Source organism: Saimiri boliviensis, chromosome 12 (genome assembly GCF_048565385.1).
Source record: "Saimiri boliviensis isolate mSaiBol1 chromosome 12, mSaiBol1.pri, whole genome shotgun sequence".
Classification (NCBI taxonomy): domain Eukaryota; kingdom Metazoa; phylum Chordata; class Mammalia; order Primates; family Cebidae; genus Saimiri; species Saimiri boliviensis.
In genome coordinates this window covers 109122410-109134916 of record NC_133460.1, presented here as the reverse complement: position 1 = coordinate 109134916, position 12507 = coordinate 109122410, and the positions used below count along the sequence as shown (strand labels likewise).

Below are 12507 nucleotides of genomic sequence, written 5' to 3'. Positions count from 1 at the left end.
TGGCGCCATCTCGGCTCACCACAACCTCCGCCTCCTGGGTTCAGGCAATTCTCCTGCCTCAGCCTCCTGAGCAGCTGGGATTACAGGCACGTGCCACCATGCCCAGCTAATTTTTTGTATTTTTAGTAGAGACGGGGTTTCACCATGTTGACCAGGATGGTCTTAATCTGTTGACCTTGTGATCCACCCGCCTCAGCGTCCCAAAGTGCTGGGATTACAGGCGTGAGCCACCGCACCTGGCCAGAGGTGGGTATTCTTGGTGGTCTTTCCAGCGTGCTCCAGCCCATCTCACAAGTCAGAGCTTGGGCCTTTGAATTCAGGCTCTCACAGTTGAGAACTGTGGGCTGGAGCCAGGTGTTGGCGGCTGCCACCCTCGGGACGGAAGGCCCATCGCTGACCTCACAGCCCTCGTGATAGTCATAGCATTCTTTGCTGCTGGCCCGTAGCTTGGAGAGGCGAGGTGGGCACGTGCCATGAGTTAGATGGAGCGGCTAGCCCTGGCTTCGACGAGTGAGTTCACCGGGGTGGACAGATAGTCACTTTTCGGTCCTTGGCGGGTTTGTGCTTCTTAAAATTTTGTGTTTGGCAATGCCCTGAGGCTCATCTGTTCCATAGAGGCTTGGAGGAGCCGGCCACATGAGTAGGGCATTAGAGGCGGGACAGTTGGAATCCAAGGGCACGTCTGACCTTGGCGTGCCGACACTAAGAGAACACATAGTCCTGGAAGATTCCACCGGAGCTGTTCATTGGAAAGGGGACTGCGAAGATACGCATTCCCGGCCTGAGTGGTGAATAGTGTCCCCACCCTGTGGATAAGATCCTGACCGCCCGTCCCTGCAGGGACCATCCCTGTGTTAGGAAGCAGGAGGGTGCATCGCAGAGCCTCAGGCAGTGGAAAGCCATGGTCCCCACTCCTTGCTCCTCGGGCATGGCTGTTGCTCCGGCTTCTACCTCCGCATCCTGTCTTCCCTCCTGGAGCCCGAGGACCACCCATGTGAGGCTGTGCCGCTGGGGAAATGCCTCACACAGAGTGCATCTCACCAAAAATAGAAGCAGAGCCTTGCATCCTTGGCCGCCTTGCCGTGGGAATTCCTTCTAAGGCGCCGTGTTTGGTGATGTCCCTTCATGGATCTTGCAGGCCCAGTGAGCTGGCAGCGTCTGTGCTCACACAGGCTGGATGGGGTTGTTGGATCTGCTCCGGGTGGATGGCACCTGCTTCCTCAGGGCAAAAATTCAGTCCAGAACATGAGCCGCTCCCAGGGACGGGTAAAGGCTACAAAGCCCGAACACTCAAAACCAGGGTCAGCGAACAGGACAGTGCCTGGGCTTCCCAAAAGCCACCATGCCGGTATACGAGAGTCTAAAAGAACACTTGGAAGCGCCTGAAGTCACCCTTGGTTTTGTTTTGATTTTAACTCTGTTATAAAATGGGGAAAATCCTTGACACTTTCCTGTGTTCAGGCCCCCTGCGCTCCTCTGTTCAGCGTGGCGCGGGCACTGCAGGGTTCGGGCTGCACAGTTTCCCCGGGGACGCCAAGGACCCTGTGGAAGTGACTGCACGTGCTTCTTTCTAGGGTTGCAGACGTGCTTCGTATTTCGTGGTTTTTCTGAATCTGATGCTATGGTTCTAGACATCTTTCCAGCCCTGGTAGATGCCACACATGCTCTTGGTTATTAGCTTGATCACCACCCAGCCAGCTTTTGGGGGCCCGGGAATGTGGCCCAGTGTCTGGGGAGCACCAGACTGCACCTGGCTGGCTGGATAAAAATGGGGGTACCTGGAGCCTTCTGCCCTGCCACCTGTGTGTCCAGAGGTCACCTGAACCACAAGGAAGATTACCTGGGAGCCTCTCACTTGTCGAGTCGTGACTCACTCAGATACATGTTTGTTTGTTTGTTTGTTTGTTTCTTTAGACAGAGTCTTGCTCTGTCACCAGGCTGGAGTGCAGTGGCGCAATCTCAGCTCACTGCAACCTCCACCTCCTGGGTTCAAGCGATTCTTCTGCCTCAGCCTCCCGAGTAGCTGGGACTACAGGCATGTGTTACCACACCCAGCTAATTTTTGTATTTTTAGTAGAGATGGGGTTTCATCATGGCCAGGATGGTCTCAATCTCTTGACCTTGTGATCCGCCCACCTCGGCCTCCCAAAGTGCTGGGATTACAGGCGTGAGCCACTGCGCCCGGCCAGATACATGTTTTATTTAAGAAGCAAATCTATTTATCGAGGTGTTCCTGTGGCCATTTCTTCACCAAACCTCCCGCTGACTTTGCAGAGAATGCCAAACTCAGAAGCCAAGTAGTAGCTTAAAGCTAGTTTCCCCGAACACAAGGCACATCCCGCCTGCTGGGGAGCCCACTTGCTGTGGGGCACCCCAAACGGCACAGTCCCTTGGTGCTTAGAAGCCCTGGTGAGGCTGCTGCTCCAGCTTCTATCCCCGCATCTGTGTTCGATTTCCATTTTTTTCCCTCCTTACAGAAAGGGGGTGGGGGCTTGCGGGATAATTCACATGAACCCTTTACCATAAATCCTTTTAAATTGTTCACAAGTAAGAGCCTAACTTTGGAAGACCAGGGTCCTGGCGTTCTTGGTGTGAGGAGGGGGCTGACTGAATACGCGGCAGGTTGCGGGCGTTTTCCTACCTGGTTGTACTTCACTGGAGAAAACAAGGGTCATCCCTGTAGTTGCTAAGGATGTGCACACAGACGGCACAGCCATCGCCACTTTCTAAGTTTAGAAGTTACTTCATTCCTTTAATTCCCTGGCACTCATTTTACACCACACTGCCCTCTCATTCTCTCCTCACACTGTCTTTCAGTGTGTGGTTCAGGCCAGCCCTTAGCCAAGGTTGAGTTAAATCATTTTCAGCTGGGCCATGTCTTCAACAGCTTGGTGTATGTGATGCCACTCTGGGGATGAGGTCCCAGCTTCAGGAAGAATGCAGGGATCGATGAGTGATGTCTGCCATGAATGCAGACAGAGAGATAAGGGTTGTGCATTTACATTGCATGGTGGGAAGAGGTGTGTGCACCTGAGCCAGGGAATCTGTTAGGTGTGTCAGGTGACACTTAAAACCTGAGGAATCGAGTTCTCCATTCCAGGGGAGCACATACCTATGCATTTCTAGGACTGTAAAACGAAATCGCAGCCTCTGAGAAGCTGGGCAAGGTAGTGGAGGCAGCATCGGGAAAGCTTCCCAGCTACAACGTAGAGAGAAAGCCCATTTGCCAAATGAAAAAGCAGGTAACAACATTAGAAGCAAAGCTGAGATTTCCAATAGCAGTTGCAATTTTTTAGCCTTAAAATAGTGCCACTCTTAGCAACACAGATTTTTTTTCCAAATCATGCCATGAAGCTGCTCCCAGAGCCACCCGCTCATCGGCACCCTGCTCCCGTGGTCCTTGCCGTGAAAGGCAGAGGGGAGATGCCTGTTGCCCACAGTCCTCTCTGCAGCGCTGTGGGGGTGCGCACCTCACCGGGTGCCGGGGGCACGAGAAGGGGAGTCACCGTGGCTTGCCCACTTTCCGGATTGGCCAGCTGCAGAACATCTGTTGTTGTTTAGATCCCCCGTCTGATGGTTTAGAACAGCTTTTGTAACGTGGTTAAACATGTTGACAAAGCAAGGGAGGCATCTCTTACCTTGACAGCACGAAGCTTCCACAGAGCGCCTTCCCCACTCAGAGTTCCACAGCCCTGTGTGCTGTGCTGGCCTGTAGACCCATCGAGGCAGCTGTGTTGACAAGTTGAATGCCACGTGTCGGAGAGGCGCCTGCGTATGTCCCAGCATCCGTATCTGGCTCCCACGTTGGCCTTGTTACAAGTTTCAGTTTTACGTTGTAGAAACCCAAGCCTCTGAAATACACTCTTAGCAGATCGTTCTGATTCTGTGTCTGGCTTTCTAGAAATTGGGTCATGCTGGATGACAGACAGCAGCCACTTAACAGGGGAGCAGGCTGCATTTAAGAGGGTGCTTTTCTGAGGGTGGTGGGGAGAAAGACCAGACCTCATGGTACGATGGTTGGGATGTTAAGTGGGGCTTCCCTGGAGGCAGGCAAGGCCTCAGGCTCAGCTCTGGTGGGGCCCTCCTCCCTCTCCCGCCTGGCCTCTGGAGTTCCTGTGGTTTAGACTCCTTTCTACCTCCGTCACTGTGCATGAGCTGTGTCCTACTGCCTCCCAGGCCACCTGCAGGGCTCAGGGCTGATGAAGCTTTTAATCGCTTAGCTCGGAGGTGCTTGCTAAGCGTGTAGCACCTCTGAATGAAGCTTTCTGCCAGGGTCTTTGGAAGGCCTGCCAGGACCTCCTGTCTGTGGAAGGATCCAAGTACTTCTTCCTTCTTTTGAGACAGTCTCACTCTGTCATCCAGGCTGGAGTGCGGTGGCGTGATCAATCTCTGCTCACTGCAACCTCCACCTCCCGGGTTCAAGCAATTCTCCTCTGCCTCAGCCTCCCGAGTAGCTGGGACTACAGGCATGTACCATCACACCTGGCTAATTTTTTATATTTTTAGTAGAGATAGGGTTTCACCATGTTAGCCATGATGATCTCGATCTCCTGACCTTGTGATCTGCCCGCCTCGGCCTTCCGAAATGCTGGGATTACAGGTGTGAGCCACTGTGCCCGGTCCTGGATCCAGGTGCTACTTAACAGTATCTATCACGGCAGCTGGTGATGGCACCCAACAAATTCCAGCAACTGCTTTCATTCCACAGAGGCTCCCTCCTGCAGGGCCGACGCTGTGACTCTGAGTCGTGATTCTTCGTGGATACAACTGCTCTGGCTGTCCTTCCTGCCCCAGTGGCCCCTAAGACTGCAACCTTGCAGGGACTTCGTGGGGCAGCCCCTGTCAGGAACAGGGGTGATGCAGGCACTGGAGGAGCTGCCACCCTGGGCTCCCAGCCAGGCTGGCACTGGTGTCCTGAGACTGCTGTGGTGTCAGGAAACTTTCGTAAAATCTAGAGGCCAGAGCCAGTCTTTGCCTCCCATGTCAGAAATGATGGTGCAGCTGCTCTGCTTTAGGATAAAAGCCTGAAATCCCGACAGCAACAAAATCTTTCCCCTGGGGCAGTGTGTCTTGAGCTGCAAGCAACAGAAACCAATTTAGATCATTTTTAAAGAATGGAAAGTTATATTGGATGTCAGCTTAGCTCACACAATGTCTAGGAAGACTGGGAAGTGGGTCTGAGAAACACTACAGGCAGCTTTCTGTGGCAAGATCGATCCAGTTTCTTCTTGGTGACTGCTCAGGGGAGAACACGCCATTTGCCTGGCGTAGTGCTGAGCCAAAAGGTCAACTCCAGGCCCGTCCGCCTGTATCCACCGAGAAAGAGCAGCTCCCCACAATGAAATGTGTTCTCCAGCATCAAGGCTAGCTGTCCAGAAAGCTGCCGGCATCCTCTCTGAGACCTACCTGTCTTAGGATCTGTGGGATCTATGGACTTTGCTTTTCCCAGGTGACTGGTTACTGTTGAAAAAACTATAGCAGCTGGGCCTGGTGTTGTCTTTGTTTTCCACTGAGCATCTCTAATTTCAATTATTTATTGCAGCTGCAACACCAGGCCTGGGGATGGGCATCGGCACTGGCCTCGAGCTGGTGCAGAGTGCACCCTGAACAGAGGGGCAGAGGCATCCTGGTGCAGGCGCAAGCCTGAAACCAGGTAGTAATTGCTGCCAGGGGAGTCGGCAGGGCTTCATGCTCTTCACAGTTAATGTGGGCCAGCTGTCATCGGTAAGGCACTGATGTCTTCATGATGTGTCCAGTTGCAGATGGAATTATCCTGAAATGGACAAGGCAGGTTTACTGGTGGGAGATGTTAGAAAGGGAAAATAGCGCACAGAGGGCACCAGGGCCCCGTGACCCTGTGCTCACACCTCGTGTTTCCTCACACCTCGTGGTTGCACACCGTGGTACGGGGCCACCCTGAGCTCCGACTTCTGGGCTGTGAACTAGGAAGAACAGCAGCTTTGCAGGACTCCTGTCAGCCCTGTGGTTTGTGTGCATGGAAAAGGCCTTTAGCTATATATAGCAACGGGAAGCCATGGCTTTTTATCATAAACCCCAGTTTTTAGGAAGTCCTTATTATATATTGGGCCTTGGGCTTTCTCCATCCAAATTCCTAATTCTCCCACCCTGCTGGGCCTGGGAGCCCTATTTCCTTGAAAGGGTCATGTTCCACCCTAATATATATGAATCTTACTCTAAATGTCAGTTACATCCTAATATGTTAAAAACTTGCTCAGATTGTCAGAAGCCTGAAAGAGGTGTCAGGTTCTGTGTGAGGTAAGATGGGGGACCTTGCTCTTCATCTCCCTGTATGAGATCTTCCAGGAACCTCTGCCCCAGACTCCAGCATGACTGTAGGGGCAGTGGCTGCTAGACAGGGGCTTGAATTTAAGTCCAGACTCCCTGATGTGCGGGTGGACAGTTTCCTTCTGGGACTGAAGGAGCACATGGAAGGATGGTCCTTTCCTTTCTAGAAGCAAACCTTAGCCCTGCCCCAGCTAAGCTCATGCTCAGTGCCAGTGGTCTCCTGTGGCGTCCGTATCCCTGCACCTCATGTGGGACAACCGAGAGTCCTGCCCAGCATCTTTTCCCAGCACAAGAACCCACTTCCTTCTCTCTTTTCCTGCCTTCCATGGAGGACCTGCTGCCAGGATTCCAGCTTCAGACTCAGACAGGTCTCTTGGGCCAGTCTCAGCCATATTCTGCGTGCCTGGCCGTCAGGGAGTGTAAAGGGTGGGTTTCACCAATGAGAATGGCAGCCCGTGTCGGGGAGGGAGACGATCACTAAGCAACCTGGAGTTTGTTACCCTGGTAACAGATCCAGGCACTGATGCTGTGGATGGACATCTTGTGACGATGGCCTCTCAGGCTTCCCAGACACATCGGTGGCTCTGGATTTCCACCTTGTGCCCGGCGTCCTTTTCCTGCATGGCTACTTTAATTAACCACTTGGATTTCTTATCATAATCAGGCACCCTGTCTGATGACCATCCTGCCAGCACCCCTGAAAGTGAAGTTGGGGTGTTCCTCACCCTGCAGGCGCAACAGCCTGGGGGATGAGGCCAGAACTGCCAGGCCTCACAGGAGTGTGCCCTCAGACCTCAAGTAGGGGGCCGGAAGAGTCTACTGAAAGAGAAAGAATCTTTTGGAGTTTGGCAGTTGTACCATTTTCTTAGCAGAAAAGAGGAGCCAAGGTGGGAGCCGTGCGCGTCTGTTTCCTCGTCGGATGACGGGGTTGGCGGTGCTGTCGCGGACCTCGAGGATGAGCTGAGGAGGTGCCCAGCTTTCTGCTGCACACTTCCTGTCCACCCATAGGGGCTGTGGGCTGGCAAGGATGCAGGGGTGTGGCCCCCGTCCCTGCCTTGTTTCCCCTGCTCTGCCGTTTTCCTGGTGCAGGAGGATGCTGTGGTGCAGGTTCATGCAGACACCCAGCACTGGGGACCTGGGTCTGGGGGTGGCAGCCGGAGTGGCCAAGTGCACATGCACCCTCAGTGTCTGAGCATCGGGTGCAGCTGCTGCTCGGAGAGGGGAGGGACCAGGATTCCCCCGAGCCGGGGGTGGCAGGAGAACTGCACACAGCTAGGAGTCCATGCAGGGCTGGCGGTGGTCCTGGCTCCCGCAGCCCGTTCTTCTGAGGCTGGGGCAGAAGCCTTTTTTGTACTTCGTGTTGAAAGAGATTATTGTCCCAAGGCACAGTGGTGGAGCGCAGCCTGCCATGCAGGGCTGGTGTGGGTGCCCCAGGCTGTCCCTCCCCAGCACCGTGGAGGGGGATGTCCTTCCTCTGCTCCTCCCTAGAGTGTCTGGCTAACTTCATAGGAGCCGTGGTGGTCCAGCAGGAGCCCCCTGTGGCTGGGGACCAATCATCCTCTCCTAGCAAGTGGCCACTTTTGGGACTGCCCAGAGCCCTTAAGAGAGGTTGGGGCTGGAAGGTGATCTGGCCTGTGCGGAAGGCTCCTGCTTTTGTTGTGGGAGTCTGAGCCTGCTGCCTTGTGCTCACACGAAGGCCAGTGGTCCCGAGAACTTCACACCTTCCTGATTGGGTGACCCATGGTGGGTCACTAGGCTGGGCCCAGCCTGGAGCAGTGGCTTGCACCGTCCAGCCGGTAGGGGGAAGGAGGGGTGGAGAGATAAGGCTGCCATCAGGGTTGATCTGGACATCTGCAAGCTTTGACATACCCCAAAAGCTTTAATCTGAGGTTCTAGGAAGAGTTCTGATTTGACAAGAAAAGAGACACTGCCCCTTCCTGGCATCTCGGCACTGCAGTCCCCTCTGGAGGTTAGGTGGCTGCTCTCTTGTGTCCGGGGTGTGGGTGGCGATGCTGCTGAGGTTTGGGCAGATGGCCAGGAGGACCCATAAAGTCCCAAGGATGGGTTTGAAGGGAGCGGTTTTTGTTGGAGAAAATGCTGCTTCTCTGTCTCTGAGGTTTTCAGAGCCTGCTGGGTGTGCTGCACAGAGAGCAAGAGGAAAGAGGCCTGAGGGCCCCGCTGCGTCCTGGGCAGGCGGGTGGGCTCTGCAGGGGGCTGCCCTGTGTGTACACGGGCACGAGCGTGTGCATCTGTGCTGTGGCAGGTTAAGGCCTTCCACCACTCTGCTGAGTGGACTTCTAGACGCAGCTGCTCCGGTCCAGATGAAGTTGTTGTAGAATTTGTTCAGGGACTTGTGAGACGGACCGCTGTGGGGTCACCCCCACCCCGCTGCCCTCACAACTCTCCCTTCAGAACCTTGTTGGCAGAACCGGGAAGCCTGTCGGGATTACTGTGATGGCTCTGGTTTGTCTAGAGAGCCGCTGGCAGTGTGGTCCTTTGAGAAGTTTGCTCTCCTGAGCCCGCTCAGGCATCCCTTCCCCGGCCCACACTGGCCACTCCTCACCCAGTGCAGGTGAGAGGCGGGAGGAGCCTGCCCGGGGCCCCGTTTGTGCAGAGGCTCTCCAGGAAGCTCCCTCAAATACACACGCCTTATCCCGTCATGTTGCGCGAGAGGCAGCTGGCGCCCGTGCAGGTGGGGCAGTGGGGAGCCACGCAGCGCTGGGACCCGTCTCGTGCTGGACCAGCCTGTGCTGGCCTTGGGGCCCCATGCTCCTGGTGCTCTTGGCACTGTGGTTTGCGGGCAGGGAAGTGGCCACATGCGTCTCCCACCGGAGCAGCAAGTCACATGGAGTCAGGGTAGGGGCTCCTCTTCATGACGGTGGCTCCCAGGATGCAGGTGGAGACGGGGCTCTTGCGCTCTGCTTGCCTCGCTTGCCCAAGCTCTGCCCACAGCGACAAGTGGGGAGCTGCCCCTCCGCACACCTTGTGGTCCCAGCCGCCCACCCATTGTGCCCACCCCTTCCCTCCTTGCAGGTATCCGCCCCCAGATCATGAACGGCCCTCTGCACCCCCGCCCCCTGGTGGCGCTGCTGGACGGCCGTGACTGCACCGTGGAGATGCCCATCCTGAAGGACCTGGCCACCGTGGCCTTCTGTGACGCGCAGTCCACTCAGGAGATCCACGAGAAGGTGGGCCCGCCCTGCCCAGCCAGGCGCTGCGCTGACCTTGGGCAGTTTCCTCCCCAGCATGCCCCCAGGCCTCAGATCCCCTGTTCCTGCAGCTTGTCGCTTTTCTACTGAACTCTGCTTTGGGTTCAAGGGTGATAGGGCCAGGGGACCAGGCCATGTGGAGCCGGTGGGCCGCGCGGGGTGGGGCTCCGACCTTGTGCTCTGTTCCCATGCAGGTTCTAAATGAAGCCGTGGGCGCCATGATGTACCACACCATCACCCTCACCAGGGAGGACCTAGAAAAGTTCAAGGCTCTGAGAGTGATCGTGCGGATAGGCAGTGGCTACGACAACGTGGACATCAAGGCTGCCGGCGAGCTGGGTGAGTTGTCCAGAGCTCCACGGGCCCTGTGTGGGTGGGCTCGGAGAAGGAGCTGGAACTGGGGCCACAGAGCAGCTACTTCTGGCTGTAGCAAGATGGCAGACTCCAGACCGGGCTGTGGAGCACGTTGCCGGTCCTGCCTTCAGATGACACAGAAAGGATTGTCCCTGCTGGCCCTGTGTGGGGTCTGCTGGGCTGTGATACATCTCTGCCCTCAGAGCAACACCAAGCTGGCACTGGCTCACTTTGGAAACACCCAGCGCCAGTGGGCTCTGTCCTGCAGAGGGCAGAATGTGAGTGGCCACATGTCCCCTAAACCACCCCTGCTGGCGCACAGCATCTGGCCCAGGTCAGCACCAAAGCGGGTACCCCTGCCCTGCACTGCCAACGAAGAGGTTTCAGAAGGAAAGCAGAGGCAGCAGGCACAAGCCCAGAGTTGGGGGGTGAAGCTGTGTATTGCACCCCCCGGGCACAAGTGTATGGGGCCATGGTGAGTGGGCCTCTGCCCAGCACCCAGTGTGAGTTCGTGAACAGCGAGTACAGAGGCACAAGGAGCAGACCACTGGCATCGAGGGTCCTCGGGAGAGCGAGGGGCGCTGTGCCTGGTCTGTGTGTTTGAAACATGCCACCGTGGGGGCTGGACTCTGCTTTGTGAGCACTGAGGTGCCCCAAATTCATGAGGCTGCTAAGGGATGCTTCAAAACCACTGGGGACCCAGGCCTGTGGTCCTGACAGCAGCCTGGGCTTGGAGCAACCCTTCCTGTACTCCAGGAATAGCCAGGGCGCCTTTGCCCCCACCTCTCTCCCATCGGCTGAGGCCCCCGTGGGACTCGGTGCTTCTGGGACGGCCTGGGTGTCAGATCGGCTCCGTGTCTGAGCGGTAGCGCTGCGTATACTGAGCGTCCTGCCCTCGGCATGGCTGGCCACAGTTTCAGGGAGGCCACCACGTGGGCTTCAGCTTTCTCTCCGTAGCCCTATCCTGAGGCTTGGAGTGTGCGTGTCAGAATCTTTGTTGAGTCCCTCACTGGGGGTGCCACCCTGGTTCTGGAAGCACTGGGTGGGTCTTGGTGTCCAGGAGCGGGACTGGGGAGCCGGGCGCAGTAGGGCTGCCCATGTACTCAACAGGGGTCAGGATGCAGTGGTGTGGGGCTATCCCAAGGGACCCTACCCATAGGGTCCCAGGAGCATCAGCTTCACAGGTCACCCCTCACCCCCCGCCCCATACCCCCCATGCCCACCTCAGCCCTTTCTTGCTCCCACCCACCACATCCTTCTGAACCCCTCTGTGCTGGAACAAAGAAACTCCAGAGGATATGAGTCTTCAAAAGCGTGTTTATAAACTAAAATTTTCCATCTTTCCCTGGCACAAACCAGGATATTTTTGTTTGAAAACAAATGTCCTTTGTGCTCTTGGTAGAGCTGAGATCCCAAGTTTGAACAGCGGAGGAGAATGCAGCGTCGTGTGCCAGGGGCTCTCGGATGCTTGTCCCCCGCACGTCTCTTGCTTCTCCAGCACGTCTGCCCCTCACACGCAGCTCCTGGGCCCACACGGTGCTGACCCTGACCTTCCTCGGCCAGCCCAGCCACTGCTTTCCAGGGAGAGAGGGGAGGGCTTTCCTGTGGAACTTCCTATTCCTCCAGTTCTGGGAGTGCCCCACACAGGCACTGCGGCCAGAGAGGAATCAGGCCCTCGAGTATGGGATCCCGGGAGGGCTGAGACGGGAGGTTGTGTTTCCCGAGGCATCTGAGACCCAAGGAAGACAGCCAGGACCAGGGTCTGCGGCTGTGGAAGACGTGGAATGGCTGTCAGTGGTGGCATTTTCATTAATCCCGGTCCCATCTGATAAGGGTGCTGCTTGGAAGAGCTGCGGGGCCCTTCTGAAGGGCACTTTTCAAATGTGGAATCTGGAGGCAGAAAGGAACCTCTGTCCGGACGTCCTTTGTCTCCAGATGCATTTTCCGCATCATGCAGTCAGCGGGCCTTTTGTGAGGCAGGCTGCAAGTGGCAGGTGGCTGCCCTCCTCCTGATGAAAGGGGGTCCCTGGAGCCCAGAAAACGGGACCCTCCATGTCACAGGAGGCAGCACGCGGGGCCTCTGGCGAAGCTTCCTGGGATGGCCAGGCTCTGAGCTGCCAGCCCTGGAATGATGGGCAAGCGTCAGCCCTTCACGGGAAGAGCAGGGCGAGGCTTGAGGAAGCTGTGCTGCTCCCCACAAACCAGGAAGACACGAGGGGAGGCCCTCGAGAGGCCCCTCCACCCCCAGCAAGCCGGCTGATCTGGTTCCCGTGCCAGTAGCAGCCGTGAAGGGAGTAAAGCACCATGGCACTGACCGGGAGAGGACAGCGGCGTGCCTCTTTGGGGCCACTTTTGGGGCCCCATGGATGCTAGGAGGCTCAGCCTGTGAGGATCAGAGGCGCCCGTCGTGTGGCATTTGAAGGATCAACTTGACTCATCTGGAAAGGAGGTCCCATCCATGGCGCTGTGTCGGACGGTTTAGAAGACACTCCCTCGGCAGGGTCGATGAGGTTATGGATGTTTCTGGCGGGGGCGCCGCGGCCATCGGGGTGGGAAGGTTCTTCAGCCCAGGCAGTGCCACGGCTCTTCCTCCCGCGCGCTGTCCCAGGCCTGGGACGCCACACTCATGAGGACTAGA

At 56.5% G+C, this 12507-nt stretch overlaps 1 protein-coding gene across 1 annotated transcript in view; it reads left to right on the top strand.

Annotated features, from left to right (window-relative positions):
• CTBP2 (C-terminal binding protein 2) overlaps positions 1–12507 on the top strand; it is a 50387-nt gene that overhangs the window by 26713 nt on the left and 11167 nt on the right. Inside the window, exons 2-3 of the mRNA XM_003922110.4 lie at positions 9340–9494; positions 9710–9854. Of these exons, the coding sequence (XP_003922159.1) occupies positions 9340–9494; positions 9710–9854 (300 nt within the window). The remainder of the gene's footprint in view (positions 1–9339; positions 9495–9709; positions 9855–12507) is intronic.